The following is a 17,411-nucleotide window of genomic DNA, read 5'->3' as shown; positions in this document are numbered from 1 at the left end:
CATCAGCCATGATCTAGCCACTGCTGGATCATGGCCTCCACAAGCATCCGGAGCCGTGAAGTCAGCTGGTGACGTGCAGAAGTTGGACGGATCTGAGTCCGTTGCCCCAGTTGCCGGGGGCAACGCGAATCTGACCATCGTGTTCCTTGCACCACGGTGGCTCGGAGATGTCAACTACCTTGGTATACAACAGGCCGTGGGTTCGATCCCGACCCTGACGCCCGCACATTTGGAGTCTTTCTCACCCCGTGGTCGCGTAAAATTTTCTGTGGGCCCTCAGGTTTTAGAAACACGCGTTTAGATTATTTGGCTGCGAAACATTTCCACATGATAGGCCATTTGGTTGGGCTATCATTTGTGCCCAGATCGTTTCTAAAAAAAATCGCTACATAGCTGAGTGGGTCTCACACCTGGTAAAATAACATTTAAATAAAAGCATGCACACCAGACAAAAAACAGCCTCCGTTTTTGTTGATTTATTACAAACGTTCGGTACACCATGCAAATATAATTTAAAAACTGCAAAAAACGTATCAAGCTTGCTGTCCATAACTTACGCAAAATGCGCAGTGCTGCATTTCGAGTGACAAACACGGCGACGCAGCCGAAACGGGGGGGGGGGGGGGGGGGGGAATCGTGCAGATCGCGGTGTCAGGCCCAACGGCAGGGCGCTCCGACGAAGTCACCGACGACAATTCATCGTGGCCAGACCGCGCGCACGCTGGAGCACACAGGAGCACACACGCACGCACGCTCGCACACTCACACACTCACACAGTCGCACACACTCGCACAGGAGCACACACTCACACACACTCACACAGTCGCACACTCACACAGGAGCACACACTCACACACACTCACACACACAGGAGAACACACTCACACAGTCACACACACTCACACAGTCGCACACACACACACTCGCACAGGAGCACACACTCACACACACTCACACAGTCGCACACACACACACTCACACAGTCGCACACTCACACACACTCACACAGGAGAACACACTCACACACACACAGTCACACACACTCACACAGTCGCACACACTCACACACACTCGCACAGGAGCACACACTTACACACACTCACACAGTCGCACACTCACACACACTCGCACAGGAGAACACATTCACACACAGTCACACACACTCACACAGTCGCACACACTCACACACACTCGCACAGGAGCACACACTCACACAGTCGCACACTCACACACACTCACACAGGAGAACACACTCACACACACACAGTCACACACACTCACACAGTCGCACACACTCACACACACTCGCACAGGAGCACACCCTCACACACACTCACAGTCGCACACAGTCGCACACTCACACACACTCACACAGTCGCACACACTCACACAGGAGAACACACTCACACACAGTCACACAGGAGCACACACTCACACACACTCACACACAGTCACACAGTCACACACACTCACACAGTCACACACACTCACACAGGAGCACACACTCACAGAGGCATCCGCACGTGCGGCGTTCGCCCGTGAGCAACCAATGAGCCCATCACGGAGTCGCGTCAACCTACGCGTGACTCGACGCGTTCGTGACGTCAGCTAACACGGCACCAGCTCGGCTTCTGCAGTGGCGGGGTAAAAACACAAAAAAACTAAATCCTTGCCGCCTCCCGAGTCACGCTGGGCTGGCTCAGCGCAGCCCGGAGCGCGGCTCGCCTGTTGCTGTCGTTGTTGCTGCGCAGTGGAACAAAGAGGCAATTTGGCTACGAGTGCATGCCATCATCACCAGCGATCGAAACGGAGCCGGGGTACACTCGCGGTACGCCACGCCGGCACTTCTCACGACAGCCGGACTCGCGCGCACGCACGCGTGTGTGTGCGCACGGGCGCTTAGTGGAACGGCCCCCCCGTCCCCGACGCTGCGATGTTCCACGCAGAGGGGAAAGGGAAATGAAAGCGCACCGCAGGGCGATTCGGTTTCATCACCCGGCGGTGGGGATTCTACATTTCCATTTCGACCACTGGTCATCGCTGCGAACAAGTTCAAGCACTGGGTTCATTGATTGTCAGCATTAACCGCAGCAAAAGCATCATCTGCATTGCATTGCCAAACAGTGCAAATATCTAAGTAACATTCAGTGCCTATGGTATTTTTTTTTTCTTATCAATCTTTGGAATAACGTAATAAAAAACAGTCTTAGCTTGGGCGCCTGGAATAAATGAATGCGAGAGATTATATATATGAATTGAACAGGCAAAACTAAAACACACACACACACGGTTAATTTGTTGTTGCAAAGTTCGAAAAGAAAATGGACAACCACGATGAAGTTCAAACGAAGCCACCAGACACAAGAGCAAACCCGGCGACGAAACCAAAGAACCGCGCTCCGTTAGTTCTTTTGGGCCGTTTGTGTGGCGCGAAAAAAATGAAATAAAATCGAGAAGCGAAGCTTTCCCCCGTAACGAGATCGACGAAACTAAACCCACGCTCCAGGATCGGCTTCGACGGCACTGACACAACGCCGATGTGCCGGAGCGCAAGTGCCGGGGAGCGTGCTCGCCCACCGCTATCGTCCAGGATAGTAAAACTGCTCTCCTCCCGCCTCCTGCCTTCACCTCCTCCTCTTCCCTCCTCCCTCCTCGCAAAGGCGCAACTGCTGCCTACCAAAAAGAAAACGTATCTGACACAGCGCGGAGAAATCCCTACGCAGTGCTGACGGATCCGCCTCACGGTAAAAAAAAGGTCCGCTTATTCAACAGCCGTTAAAAAAACGCTATTTATATAGATATGGGAGAAGAAAAAAACACAAAGGAGACTCGCTGCAGTGCACAAGGCAGTACAGAAAGTAGATTTCTTATCTACCTTGATGTGGGAGTGTTTCCCACTCAAGTTTTTTTTCGTGAGATTTTGTTCATGGGAACTCCGTTTCCTTCCCATGGATAGAATCTCTCGACAACATGGCTAAACATCCCAAGTGAGGCCTTCATAGGTAAATAGTAACATCTATTATACATCCTCAAGCTGGCTGTTAACAGGCGACACGCAAACTCGGAAACCCGCACGCGAACACTCGGGTCGCCTGGAGCAGGTGGCTCGTGAGTGGTAATCGCAGCCACAGCGAGAAACATACTGCACGCGGTGTGCCGGATGCGGAAATATTTTCCGAGCTACCAAACCCGGGCAGGCCTGGTTGAGATGAGGCCTTGCGTAGGCAACGCCGTTTCAGACTGGGCACAGCTGCCATCCATGGAAGGGAACTTTTTATTCCAGGATTCTTTTCTTTTACCAATCCTCATACAACAGCGAAACACACAACCAACGACTGCGTGGCATAATACAGGTTTTTTTGGGTTAGATCACGTAAATATATAAATGTGCCGTTAAACCCGCCACCACCCGACACAGCCAATAAGGTTCGTCACGTAAAGAGAACGTGCCAATTCGTTACTAGTACAGCACACCGGTGTGTTGGAGAGCCAACAATTCGTTACTAGTACAGCACACCAGTGTGTTGGTGTGCTGTACTAGTAATGGCATGTTCTGTTTACGTGACAAACCTTACTAATTGGCTGTGTCAGGTGGTGGCGGGTTTAACGAAACATTTCCATTTTTATGCAATCTAACCCAAAAAAACCTGTATGATGGATGATATTGGTCGCGAAAGCCTACGTGTTAAACTAACTGCGTGGCACTGTACGTTGCAAAAGTCAGTCCTTTCTCGCTCGCTCGCTCACTCATTCACTCATCCAGAATGCGGCTCACTCACGAGCTCACTCGTCCGCTCACAGGTCACTTGCTCGCTCGTTCAGCCACTCGTTTACCTATTCATCACGAATCCCTCTTACTCACTTCCCACTCACTTGTTTGCTCGCTAACTCACTAATTAACTCACTCATTCTCTCACCCACTCGCCCACAAGCTCTCATCCACGGCCCTCAACCCATCCACCGGCTCGCTCGCTCCTCTCGCTTGCGAGATCGCTCACGGCGGACAGATGGGCGACTGGCTCGGAAAGGGCTGCACATCGCCGGGGCCGTCGGGCACGCCGCCTCCGCTGCCGGCGCCGCCGTAGCCCATGACGGCGGTGAAGTCCTGCGCGAGGCGCTCGTGCGTGCGCCGGTGCCGCGCCAGGCTACAGGTGCGCGAAAAGCGCTTTCCGCACTCGTGGCACTCGAACGGCTTCTCGCCCGTGTGCCGCCGCTTGTGCCGGATCAGCACGTGCGAGTGCGTGAAGCGCATGCCGCACTGGTCGCACCAGAACCGCCGCGCCATCGCGTCCTCCGCCGAGCCCTCGGCCGCCATGGCCCCGAGCTGCGCCAGCTGCATGGCGGACACGTAGCTGCCGGGCGAGTAGCGCCCGTGCTCCTCCGCGTACGGCCTCTGGCCGCCGCCCCCGCCGGCGAGGCCGTAGACCGGGTCGCGCGGGCCGTAGGCCGCCGCGTCCCCGTCCCCGGCCGCCTTGACGCCGGGCTCCGTCTCGGCCGCGACTTCCTCGTCGGGGGAACCGGCGAGGCGCCGCGCCTCCCTCTTGTAGGGCTCGGGGGTCTCCCGGTGGGAGTACGCGGCTGGGTCGAGGCCGTTCCCGACGGTCTCCTGCGCCGCGGCCTCCTGGGCCTCGCCCCAGGGGGCCTCGCCGTTCTTGTCGAGCGGCCGGTACTCGGCGGGCGGCTGCTCGTAGGCGTCGTGCGCCGCCGGGGCTTTCCGATAGACGCTGCCGGCGGTGACGCCGGCGATGGGAGGAGCGTGCTGCTGCTCGCCGGATTCGGGGAACCTCGCGCCGTGGTCGACTGACGGGACACAGGGAGGAAGACTGAGCGCAGGCGGGCACTTTGCGCCACGACGACCGAGGTCGGTGCAGCTATGGGTTTGTGGGTAATTTATAAATGGTTTTAGTTACCACGCTTGGCACGCAGTTGAATTACAAACCGTGCTGCACAGATATAAAAACATTTACTACTTTTGCAGTGCTAGTTGTCACAGGGCAACGTGGTGGGCAGTGGAGCGCAGAGCAAAAAAACCCAACGTCGTCCTGTACTGCTATACTTCCACATTTAACCGCCCCACCTCCACCAACCCGCGCTGACGGTGAAGCACGGCCAAATAATCCCCCACAGCCCGTACAGACACGAAGAGGAGGCCCTCAACCAGCAGTGGAGTGATAACAAAGGGGCCGTGCACAGCTCTCCGATGCGTTTTCGGGTTGGAGGACGCTCGTTGTTCTGCACGACGCTCCTCTCCCGAGGAAGGCCTCAAAAGCACGCGGAGCGAAACAACGGAAGGGACATCACGGACGAAAACAACACGCCGAACGACCCAAACGCACGCCGCGGAGAGGCGCCTGAACCACGGGCGGCCACGACGCTCGCAGGGCCCCGCCCGGGGGTCCCCCATCGCTGCGCTGACCTCCCGTCCCGTCTCGTCTCCCGATGTGTAAAGTCACAGCCCGATTTACGCCCTCCCTCCTGCTGTGGGTACCTTCGCTGTAACGTCCTCAACGCGTTGATACCCAGTCCCATACTGTGTACCGTGGTACCACGCCACCACGTACTCGAGATTTTACAAACTTTACCATTAAGAGACAACGTTGGTTTACTGAGCATCCACTGTTTAGGTTCTGTAACCACGATACGATCCACCATCCCATCTCTAGTAGTACTAGTAGTAGTAGGTTCTGTACCACGTTACCATCCACCATTCCATCTCTAGTAGTACTAGTAGTAGTAGGTTCTGTATCATGCTACTATCCGCCATCCCACCTTTCTGCTGTGATTTGAGTACTTTCCAATAAAGTTCTGGTTTCAGGAGCGCATCCTGGGCCTACACACCGGGTTACACATCTGCGTATTCACATTTTTCAGACGAACACAAAAGAGAAATCCGGCCCCACATCCCCTCCCGACGTGACCGGCGCGTTGCGAGCACGATCGTTGCAATCCCCCCCAGCTGCGGATCTGTGCAGCGACGGAGGAGGAGACGCGCGGAGAGACGCACGGGGGAGACGCGCGGGGAGACACGTGGGGAGACACGTGGGGAGACGCGCGGGGAGACGTGCGGGGAGAGTCTCTCACCCGCGGCCTTGGCCCTGCGCTTGTTGGGGCTGGGCCCCTTCCACACGCGACTCAGGTCGACCGACTCGTCTTCGCCGAAGGCGGCGGCCCTCCCCGCAGGGGACGCGCGGTGTCGCTCCCCCAACGCCGCCGCCGCTGCCGCCGCGTGCCGCGCCGAGCGGCTTGCCGGGTCTGCGAGCGGGACGAACGCAAAGTTCCACGCTTGGCACGGGCAACGTCGCGTTGTTTTGGCAGCGGGTGAATTGTGAATCGGTTTTTTTGCCGTGATCACCCGCCTAGCCGGCAAATCATTTAGCGATAACAATAAAAGCAAAGCTTCACACTTTCCGGCATTGATATGGCTTTGCCTCACCAGTGCTATAGACCGCCAAAAGGTGACTGGTACAAGCACAATGCAAACACCACAGTATTAACATTGATGACTGCTGAACCCAATCTATTAATGCTTTGGTGTTTGGACATCTAAACATCGGTATTTATGCCAGAAAGGGTAAAACGCCTTTTTTAACATTCGATATCTTGATAGTGGAAAAAGGGTCCCACAGATAAGCCAAATAGTTATCACGCGAACCATGTATGCCGAACTTCTTTCGCACCATACAAAGCCAACTGTGCTAATCGGAGGTGTGGGGGAAGGACAACAAACTAAACACAAAAAGCAGTTTGAAATAAATGAGTTTTCAATCTAGATTTAACACGGTGCATAGCTCCAATGGCTTCCTAATAGCATAGCTGATAGTTAATAATTATGTCAACATCGCAGTTGTTTATTATATAAATAATGTGCCGTTGATGTTGTAAACCATTCCGGTGAATTATAGTGGTTTTACGGTTACGGTATAAGATACTGCTCTTCCGAAGAGATGGGACCAGTCCCAGAGATCGGCCCAGACAAGTGCCCCACGAGCACAACAACTGCTGACTCGAAGCAACGCAGCGCGCTCAGGGTCAAGGGTTACGGCCGGCGCGTGGGGGGCCCTGCTGGGCTCGCTCGGTTCGGCGTAGGGTGGCTGCGGTCCGGCCGGCTAGCGTGCGGCGGCACGACCCCACCGGGGCCCTTTTGCTTCCCGCTCGTGGCCTTTTAGAGTTCGGCTCTCTCGGGACCCCCCGCCGCCCCCCCCCCCCCGCCCACGGTCACCGCCGGTGGCCGTCTCTCGCTCTGCCCCCTACCTTCGGGGGGATGCTCCGTCTTGACGTGCACGTGGTCCCACGGCCGTGCGGGCCGCCGCTTCTCCCGCCGCTCCGCCGCCGCCGCCGGCTCCAACGCCGCCACCTCCAGAAGTGTCACGTCCGGGGCGGCCTTGTACCCCCCGGGGGGGCCCTCGTCCGCTTCTGCAACCGGCACGGCGCGTGTGGGTGGGGGGAGTGGGGGTCAACTCGGCGTAATGCCGCTCGGCTTGGCCGTGCCGGCGAAACCGGGGGACGTGCCCAACGAGCGGCGGGCGGGCGGGCTGAGCGCAGGGTGCCGCTCTGGGTTTTATCCAACAAAAAGATGCGGTTGTGTGAAATCACAACGGATACGGCACCACGGTTTCAAATGCTCGAGATGGCTTAACCATGAGAGAGGATAGTTGATTTCGGTGGGTGTGGACAACGCTGTGCACTTACTGCATATACGTTCAGATTACTATTTTATTTACCAGGTATGGCCCACTGAGCCTATATAGCTATTTTTCAGAATACATCTGCAACAAATTGCCTTCAAAAGCGTTGCCAAATGGGAATAACAGCGTACTGTGAATATCAAGACAAGGTCGTGACGGCTACCAGCTGCAAAGATAAACTAAACCGCTGTGTAAACCATTTTTATTTAACCAGGTAAGGACCGCTGATGCTCGACGTAGCTCTTTTTCAGAAGCGACCTGGCTACCACAAATGGTAGCTCAACCAAGTGGCTTATCACGTTGGAGATTCAGAGCAGCCGAAGATCTCTAAACGCATCGTTTCTAAACATTAGCGTTGGTGGGGGGGCGGTCCCAGGCGTGACATTAAACCGCACTGAGCGGTGTCGCCGTTGAGGAGGCACTGAGGGCAACCCCAACTCCATCGTCGCTCCCCTCCTCCGGTGATGGCTCAAGAGTCCTCAGACACAAGAGGGGGGTGTTGAGATCAGATGGCCCTCGGAGGTAGCTTGAGCTACGGACCTGCCCTCGGGCGGGGAACTCGTTGGAGAAGAGGAGGGCGCGTTTGTGTCACGAACGCGTGAAGACAACTCGTTGAATTTAAAGGCGGCCGTGGCGTTTGCCGAGGCGCGTTTGCCGGGAGCGTAGAGGCTCTGCGTCTGGTTTCTAACCGGCATGGCCGTTGGGGTCGACGGTGGGTGACCGGGCGGCATGCGGTGAGATGTATATGTGGCTATTGTATCTTAATGCACTGCTTGCTCTGGAACAAAAACTATTACAGTGCTATGGAAAACTCAAAATCCACAAGGATGGGAAGATTCATTCGAATTTAAAAACACTTTCAGACTTCCACGATATTGATTGCATTTTATCTCGTGGACCTTAGGGGGCGCCAATGTCCTGTCCAGACACTGCCCGGATTCGCCCGCACTCAGTCGCAGCGTCTTCACATTCACGTTGCACCCTCACGCTGCACTCGCATACTGCACAATGCACTCTGCACCCTGCACTCAGCATTGCACACTCACGCTGCACATGCACGCTGCACGCTGCACACTGCAAATTGACTCTGTACACTCAGCGGTGCACACTCACGCCGCACTCATGTATACTCAGCATTGCATATTCACGCTTACACACACGCTGCACTTTCAGCGTTGCGCACTTAATGCTGCACACGCACGCTGCACTGGCACCCTGCACACTCACGCTGCATTTTCATCATTACACACGCATGCTGCACCCTCACACTGCACCCTCACACTGCACCTGCACCTGCCACTCAGCCGCGCTATGCTCGAGTCCATTAGCGGCGGCAAGCCAGCCGGGCCCATCTCCCCGTGCGACAGGATTTATCGATCTCCCGCAAAAGCCGAGGGGAGAGACGCTGGGCTGAGCTGACCCCTGACCACAATTTGACCTCTGCCACATTGCGACTTTGAGGCAGGCACACGGCTACCGCACCAGTGCCCAGTCAGCAGACGGGAAGCTTGTTAAGCAAATCTGGCTCCGACATGAGAAACGTCATTCTGAAAAAAAAATTCGTAAGACTCCCACGGGGTACAACAAATATTAGTCACTCGCTCTGTCTGGACTGTCTGTCTCTACAATGAAGAGGGACTACTGCCTAAAGCGTCACCGGTTATATATATTGCTTTTTCTCCTTTTCGGGCCACCGTGTTATTGACAGAAGTGTTGCCGACTCCTTGGTTCGGGCACTGGCACACGCCGGACGCGGTCCGGAGGAGTTTGTGCCTCAGACGCGACAATAAACAACACAATGAGCGGAGGAGGAGCAACGTCCGCAGGGGAAGAAGGCCGCTCGTGTCACCGACGCGATGCTGCGCCGGCGGCTCGCCGCCTAGGGGTGGGGGTCTCCGAACCTCCTCGGCCTCGACGCTGGAAGCCTGACGGCGGACGTGGCCAGGCCACAAACCCGGCCCCGCTGCGACGGCTTCAGGGGCGGTTTGTGGTTCGCTAAAATGGTGCGGTGCAGCGGAATGGAAAAATGTTTCGTGGTCGCCCACCGCATTTTTCTGCCATTTTGAGCGCTCCACCTGAACTCCCCCCCCCCCCCCCCACGACTGCCATTAGCTGAAACCCGCGGCCCCCATTTGGAGGTTGCCGTCCGTTTGCAACCTCGGCTCGATCGCGGATGGCTGCGTTATTTGTGACTTTATTTTATTGAAACAAATACGTAACGACGTAAGTTTGTGGATGCCGGGAGTTAGATGACACGCGCGTTTTAACATTTGTAACACTTCAATTTGCAAATAGTGCCGGCTTACTCTTCCAACACACACGGTCACATGGCTGGGGGAAAGTCCAACCATCCACAGCACACCTCCAAAGATGTACGTTACACGTGCTTGAGTTGCTTCATAATAGCGGTAGATTCTCGTGACACAGCCAACTGCCGAACACCATCAGGCACGGTAACTCTGGCACGTCGCCTGACAAAGCTGGTTGCTGTCATCATTGTAAATGTTGTAGTGGGTTTACTCTCCAACACACCACATAGTGCTGAACTAGGAACTAATTGCCACGTTTTGTTTACGCGACAAACCTTACTCATTGGCTGTGTCAGATGGTGGTGGCCTAACGACCCATTTATACTCATGCAATCTAACCCAAAATAGCCTTGATTGTGATTGTGCAACACTTCACACGAACGCGCAAGGTGCCGAGGTTGTCAGAGTGGTCGGTTCTGCCCCCTGAATCCGGCGCTCTCTGCGCCAATCATTCCCTGCACTCAGATGCACCCTTCCCCACAACGCACAACACTTTACCGATGAAATACAAATCTGAGCGGAAGAGCGTGACGACGATACCACACAGATTGCGTCCGACCTCGTCACGCCTCCCGAGATTCGCTGGGCTGAGCTTTGACAACGCTTGGATGGGCGACTATCCTTTGCATAACACGGGTGACGCAAAGCGGTTGTGGGGCTACATTTTGGGTAGTGCGGCAAAAATCCGTTGATGTACTCTGATTCTATGCTCCGAGGTCTATGCTCCCTGCCTTCACCAACCGACCCCGACAAGCGAGGTGCAGTACGGGTAAGGGGAGGCCCTCATCCAGCAGTGGATTGACACACGGGCTGCTCGTGTGTATACAACGGTGGCGCTTTAACCAATGTTAACCTCGCGTGACCTCGCGTGACCGCGTGGCGGTGGCAGGTGGCGGCACCGCGTCGTGCGACGGGAACTATATCGGCCAACACCGTTTCGGGAAAAATGAACCGAGGTTCAATTCTGGGGAAGCAGGGTTAGCACTGCGTCGCTCTGCCACTCGCTCCCGCACCTGAGCAGGCGGACTCACGCGCGCCGCCGCCGTCTCCGTCGCCGTGCGCCGCCTCTCCTCCGTCATCCAGCAGCGGGTAGAGCGCGGGCTCCAGGCAGCTGAACCTCTCGGCCGACTGGAGCAGCTCGTGGCTCAGGCTGTTGAGCGTGAGGACGATGGCGTCCAGGAGGCCGCCGAGAAACGGCTGGAAGGCCGCGACGGCGGCGGCCACCTGCAGGCCCCCCCCGCCGGCGCCCCCCACCCCTGCCCCGTCGTGGCGCTTGGGGGACGAGGTCTCGGTGAGGCGGCGCAGCACGGCGTAGAAGGCGAAGGGCAGCCGCTCCCTGGCGGCGGCGAACATCTCGGCCCTGACGTGGGGCTGCTCGGCGCACGCCAGGAAGGCCTCGTAGTCGCCGATGCCCAGCTCCCTGTCCACGGCCTCGGCCACGCCGAGGCTCACGCCGTGGGCGGCCAGCCACGCGGGGAAATCCTGCCGCGGGTCCACGCCGGGCAAGGCCACCGGCGCCGCCGCCGTCACTGCCGCGGCGGCCATGGTCGTGACGTCCGTTCAGATGTTGTCTCCGCGCGCACCTGGGAAGGGGAGAAAAAGGGGCAAAGAAAACAGAGACGTGAGCGCTTCCCTCTTCTCCGCGGCGAGGCGGGAGGTCGACACCGTGGGCCCCGTCATCAGCGAGGCTTTCCGCGAATTCGCTCCGCTCGTCCGCAAGTGGATTATCGGAATGGAGCGGTGGACAATAGCGGCGTGCGCGCCTGCGTGTGTGCGTGCGTGCGGACCCTGTAGCTGTCGCGGATAACAGGAGTCGCACACGGGATGATAAGTTCAAGGATAAGGGGAGTTCTCCTGCAGGGCGCGACGCCGGTGCTCCCGGAGCGAGCGGAACGCCGCCGGTTTTCAACCAGATTTACCGCACAACCCAATGTCGAAGCAAAAACTGCAGCAAATTTTTGTTCCCCAAAATAGTGTGGAGAGTGAACAATTAGTGGTGCAGAACACAGCAACAAGGTTTAGAGCCAACATCAATTCTCTCTTTGCACTGAAAAAAACCTTCCAGTGGCGCAGACAGTGGATATGCAATGGGTCTTGGTATGCCAATGAGTTTGTGATGAGTATGAAAAGGGTATGCAATGGATATGTAATGGTATGTAATGGTTACGTGATGAATATGCAACGAGTTTGTAACGCTTATACAATGGGTATACAATGAGTATGCAATGGGTGTATCTCGTAAAGGAGTATAGACCATCAAGCAAACTCTGGTCATCTTCGCAGCAGGAGCAGCCCGGCTGTTGGCTCGCCATCGAATGAAGACGGTCACCGCATCGCGGCCGTCTGATACCAAGAAGCCACTGGGAGTTATGCACTTTAATTCATCACCGAGATTGGCAAACTCATTTCTTTAGAGCTGCTTTTTGTGTTTATTTTGTCCTCTCCCTCGCATTTCCGCGAAAGTAGTTCAACGTACAGACGTAGAACAAGTAAGCAATGTTATATTATGGGTATGTGATGGGTAAATAATGGGTATGTAATGGGTACGTAAAGGCATGTAATAAGTATATAATGGGCATGTAATTGGTCATTGGATTTGTCGCTGGGCGATTGTGAATTTATCACATTTGGATTGTGCCCCATTCCACAGATAAACCACATATTGTACTATTTAGACTGTTAATCTGTTTAGTATTAATGTGTTGCTGTTACGTATTCAATATTCATACTTAATTCCTAGTTATTGATGTATGTACGTATGTCGAATGTCTTTCGCATTATACGTAGCCAACCATGCTAATCGGAGGTGCGGGGGAAGGACAACAAACTAAACACACAAAGCAGTTAGAAAGAAACGAGTTCATGTCTCTATGTCCACCGCGGACAGTGATCTTCACTCATTCTCAGAGGGGGGCCACAGTCGCCGAGAAGTCATCGTCAGCGTGAGGGCCGCCACACGTTTGAGACCATCGGGGGTTTGACAGCACGACGACGATGATGATGGGGGGTGTTTTCACTCTTTGTGTTTTATCGGCGGGGGGGGGGGGGGTGCCGTGAGATATCGCGACGATCGTCCGTGCATTAGTGGGGGAACGGTTGTATTGCTCTCACCGGCTTGTTAAATGTGAATTGCTTCTCAACCTACCCAGGTCTCCCTTGAAATAACGTTCTCCTCGGTCGTGTTAAATAAACGACGGCTACAAACGCGCCTCGGAGAGCAGGCGTCCACTTCCCAACACTGGACAGCTTTCATCCTGTTGGGTCGCTGCGCACTTTTATTTGGAATATCAGAATTTGTACGCAGACTGGAGTTCGATGACCTATGAAGCTCTTTTTGCAGATGTCCAGTTGCGGTGAGTCGGCAAGCTACAATTGTTTAAAGATGGTTTTATTTCTTCATCATAATGGTTGCTTTATAGGGTCAATGGATAATTGTGAAACAATTCTAACGCTTAAAAATTGTTTTCGGTTGTTAGGGAGCAATTATTTACAATAAATGTAGTTACATTAGTTATTGATAAATAATCACGTACACTCTGGCAGGTAATCATTCCAAAACGCCTCTCTGGGTCTGGTCCGATCTCTTCAGAAGAATAGTATCTTAGACCGTAACTGTGAAACCACTATACAGTCGACCATTCTGCATCGCGACTTTCCATATCGCGGTTTCGACATATTTGTGGGGTCAGCATAAGAAATTAAATGTGAATTTTTGGAGAGTTTTGCAAAAGCCGCAGACGACACGCGAAGGCCAGCAGACGACACACAAAAAGTTTAGTAACTCATAAATGCATAAAATATATGTACAGTACTGTGTAATATTAAGGTATTTTATCTCACAGTGCACCGCCCCCCTGGAGGTGCTCGCTTCGCTCGCCAAGGGGACAGAATTTTTGACGTGGTTTTTCCAGATCGCGGGGGGCCTGCTCGCCCCTAACCCCCGCGATGTGGAAGGGTCGACTGTAATTCACTGGAATGGTTTACAACACTAACGGCACCTTATTTATATAATAGACAACTGCGATATTTACATAATTATTATTAACCATCAGCTGTGCTATTAGGAAGCCACTGGAGCTATGCACCGTGTTAAATCTAGATTGAAAACCCATTTCTTTCAAACTGCTTTTTGTGTTTAGTTTGTTGTCCTTCCCCCGCATCTCCGATTAGCACGGTTGGCTATGTATGGTGCGAAAGAAGTTCAGCATACATACACAAACATAACCACACGTCCTCTTGAGTCATACACTTTGGTCACAAAGTGTTCTACATTGCTCTGCATCTTTGGCCAGTAAAATCTGTCTCGGGTGAGGTGTAGTGTCTGTTATCCCTCCAGGTGTCCCTTTTCTTGGTGAAGTTCTCAGAACACCGGGTGAGTGGTACGGGCTCGGGCAGGACATGCGGCCTTCCGATATAGTATCCCCCTTCGTTGCCTAGGTGCAGTTTCTCCCATTGCCTCAGCAGTCCTATTATATAACTATGCAAGTTCAACCCCAATGAAGCTTGGAGAGGATGAATAGAGTTCAAAAGAACTCACAAACACCTTGTAAAAGAAAGTACCCAATTTAGTTTCTTCCACGAAGCTGATGATCCACCCTAAACTACATCCACTGGACAAACCATGGCAGCAGATGCAGATACCCGATGCACAAATGGAAAATTATATATTCTCCAGTGTGCGACTGTGGTCATCCAGAACAGACCGTACAACGTATAACGGCGCAATGCCCCAAACTACAAAGACATCACAGCGATGATAGACTCCACTTGCTCCTGACACGGTTATCTGGCTTGACCACCTGGAAGAAGATCATGGCGTTCTCCACTCTAGACAGTTCTGAATGGCCGTTGGTCCCTGACCTTCTACCGTTGGACTTTCCCTATTATTTGGTCGTCCTCTTAAGCTCCCTCAATATGTTCTGGGGTCAGAGAGCGGCCTCGTGTTTTGGGAAGTTCCTTCTCCACCAGCTCCAGCGCCTTCAGGTTGATATAGGTCCTCTGAGCCGGTGCCCCATAGTTCCATGTAATGTGCATGTTTGGAGATGCCGATGTGCCCGACATCAATGGCACCTTAGCCCTCTCTTGATCCCCAGCATTTCCCTGAGGGGCAGTCCTGGGCTCATAGCCTCGATTACTTCTTCCACAATTCTTGACTCCGAGTAGCCCTTCTGGAGTCCAGCTTCCATCTGGTGGACCAAGCGTGTTCAGGACAGTTTGTCTTCCTGTTCCCCTTCCCCAATCTGTCCACAGATCTGGAACTCTTTCCGGAGCGTTACTTCAGTGAGCCTGGGCTGGCGGCGGGTTGTGGTCGGTTCTACTTCTCTCCCAGCCTTGCCAAGTGCGGGTTATACTTTGTCTTCGAGGGCTTTGATCTCCGCTTCAAGCACCCTGCGAGCTTTCTCTTGCCGTCCCCGCAGGTCGAGGTACTGGTCCTTGAGCTGCTTCAGCTGGGCGAGCCCTTCCAAGGGGGTCGCTGCGTTGGCGCTCCGCTTCACTCGTGAGCGACAGAAGGCTACGCACAGCTCTCGGCAGTCCTCTCGGCGGTCCTCAATGTCCTCCAGCACCTGCTCAGCTGACCGTATTACAGCTCCCCGGCTTCTCCCTCCAGACTTCTATCAGATGAGCCTTCTCCAGCTGCAGCCAGTCTCCTGGCTGATCCCATCGTGCAAGCGTTCCATCTCTTCGCTGACTTTGGGTGTTTATCTTGGACAGTTATTTTGAGTAGAAATGCTTTAGGCTTGTCTCCGTTTGAGCAGCTGCACTTTCTTCAGTCGCGCTTGACTCTCCTGCCAGGTTCGGCAAAGAATATGTAGCACTTCCAAACTGTAGAGCTTTTGTCCAGTTAGTTTTAAAGATGGTCTCATTTTATCATATCGTTGCTTTATACGGTCACTGTATAATTGTGAAAACTATATAATGCTTAATAATCGTTTGCAGTCATTACGGGGCATTATTTTACGAATAAATCTATTCGCATTAAATATGAATAAATAACCACATACGCTATCGAATTCGTAACATATACAATAAGATAATACAGTTATCCCTCGATTTATGAAAGGGATGCGCTCTTCAAAAAACACGCATGAAACAAAAATTCGTAAATCTGAATGGCTTTTCCCATTGCTTTGACGCTAAACATTAGGGGTGTGTTTCGGACAGTCATAATAATAATGAACATAAATATAAAAATTGATTGAATAATAATTAATTTAAAACCAAAATATTTTTTCTTTTCAGGGAACTCACCAAAATATCTGCTGCATGTTGGAATGACTGGCAAGGCCATGATGATGTGGAGGCGTTGCTGTTGCACTGCAGGGACACCGTGACGCTGTGGCGGATGGAAGACTTCGCGGCGTGCCGGGTGGCTGCTTGTTTGATCTCACGGCGCGTGCCGCGTGAAATTTCATTGATGCGGAAATTCGATTTCGTCAATCGAAAAGCGTTCGTAATTTGTCAATTGGGTCCACGCGAAATTTCGTAAACGGAACGTTCGTAAATCGAGGGATGCCTGTAATTCTAAAACCTATCTGTGGGTCTGGTCCAATCTCTTCAGAGGCACGGTAAAATCTCTTCATTCAGGGATTTTTCTTTCGCGAAATTTGACGATGCGCAATTTTTTATTTGTATAGCAGTTTAACTTTACACCTTCTTCCTTCAACTTTCCAAATCGTGATTTGGCAACATTGCATCACGGTGAACCGGTACTGTCCGTGCACCGTGCAGCAGTGGATTGTGGGCCGTGTGCCGCCATCCACATGCTGAAGCTTTTCCTCCGCAAGTGCCCGTTGACGTAACAATAGTTTTCAACGAAGTGTTTGACAAGTGTAAATGCTGTTTGAAGGTGCTTGAACTCAGAATTGGTTATATGTGTACATTGTGTGTTGTACGACGTCGTACGGGTACTGCACATGTACAGTGCCTGGTTTTGGCTGCTAGGTATGAAACAGATCATTGCCCTAAGCGACGCTCCCTATCCCTACCTGATTCCATTGTTTCTTATGGGACAAATTGCCCTGCCTTGCGTTTATGCTTGTACGGTCCCAATCCCACCCCTATTAGCATAGATTTCTATGGGGGGAAAAGTCCCCACTGTACATATTTTCTTCTTTATAAGTCGAAACTTTCTGGTCCCTAACCCCGAGGTATATCGGGGACCCCCCCTCCCCTGTATAAAAATGGCGATTGATTGAATTTCGCAAAAGAAAAATCCACGAATTAATACGTTTTACTGGATCTACATTCGCGAATTCTACTTTCGCGGAGATTTTCAAAAGCAGAGACCTCGCGGATGTCGAGGAGTTACCGTACGTAATACAGTAACTGTGAAACCACTGTAATTCACTGTAATGCTTTACAACATTAATGGTACATTATTTATTGAATAGACAATTGCATAGCTTACAACAATTT

At 53.0% G+C, this 17,411-nt stretch overlaps 1 protein-coding gene across 2 annotated transcripts; it reads right to left on the bottom strand.

Annotated features, from left to right (window-relative positions):
- Positions 1-460: 460 nt before the first annotated feature.
- LOC144730391 (uncharacterized) lies at positions 461-12,992 on the bottom strand. Of its 2 annotated transcripts, none has more exons than XM_078611188.1 (4): positions 11,027-12,992; positions 7,253-7,414; positions 6,083-6,253; positions 461-4,801 (listed from the first exon to the last, which is right to left on the bottom strand). In XM_078611188.1, exons 1-4 carry the CDS (start codon positions 11,538-11,540, stop codon positions 3,996-3,998), a joined length of 1,653 nt encoding a protein of 550 aa, XP_078467314.1. In that variant the 5' UTR covers positions 11,541-12,992; the 3' UTR covers positions 461-3,995. The 2 variants fall into 2 exon arrangements, with proteins under 2 accessions (XP_078467314.1, XP_078467312.1); XM_078611186.1 differs by having other exon boundaries at positions 11,009-12,990.
- Positions 12,993-17,411: the final 4,419 nt, after the last annotated feature.

The sequence above is a fragment of the Lampetra planeri genome, chromosome 35, assembly GCF_965212315.1.
Source record: "Lampetra planeri chromosome 35, kcLamPlan1.2.h2, whole genome shotgun sequence".
Lineage (NCBI taxonomy): Eukaryota > Metazoa > Chordata > Hyperoartia > Petromyzontiformes > Petromyzontidae > Lampetra > Lampetra planeri.
The sequence above is the reverse complement of the archived record's forward strand: the minus strand, read 5'-3'. Positions and strand labels throughout refer to the sequence as shown.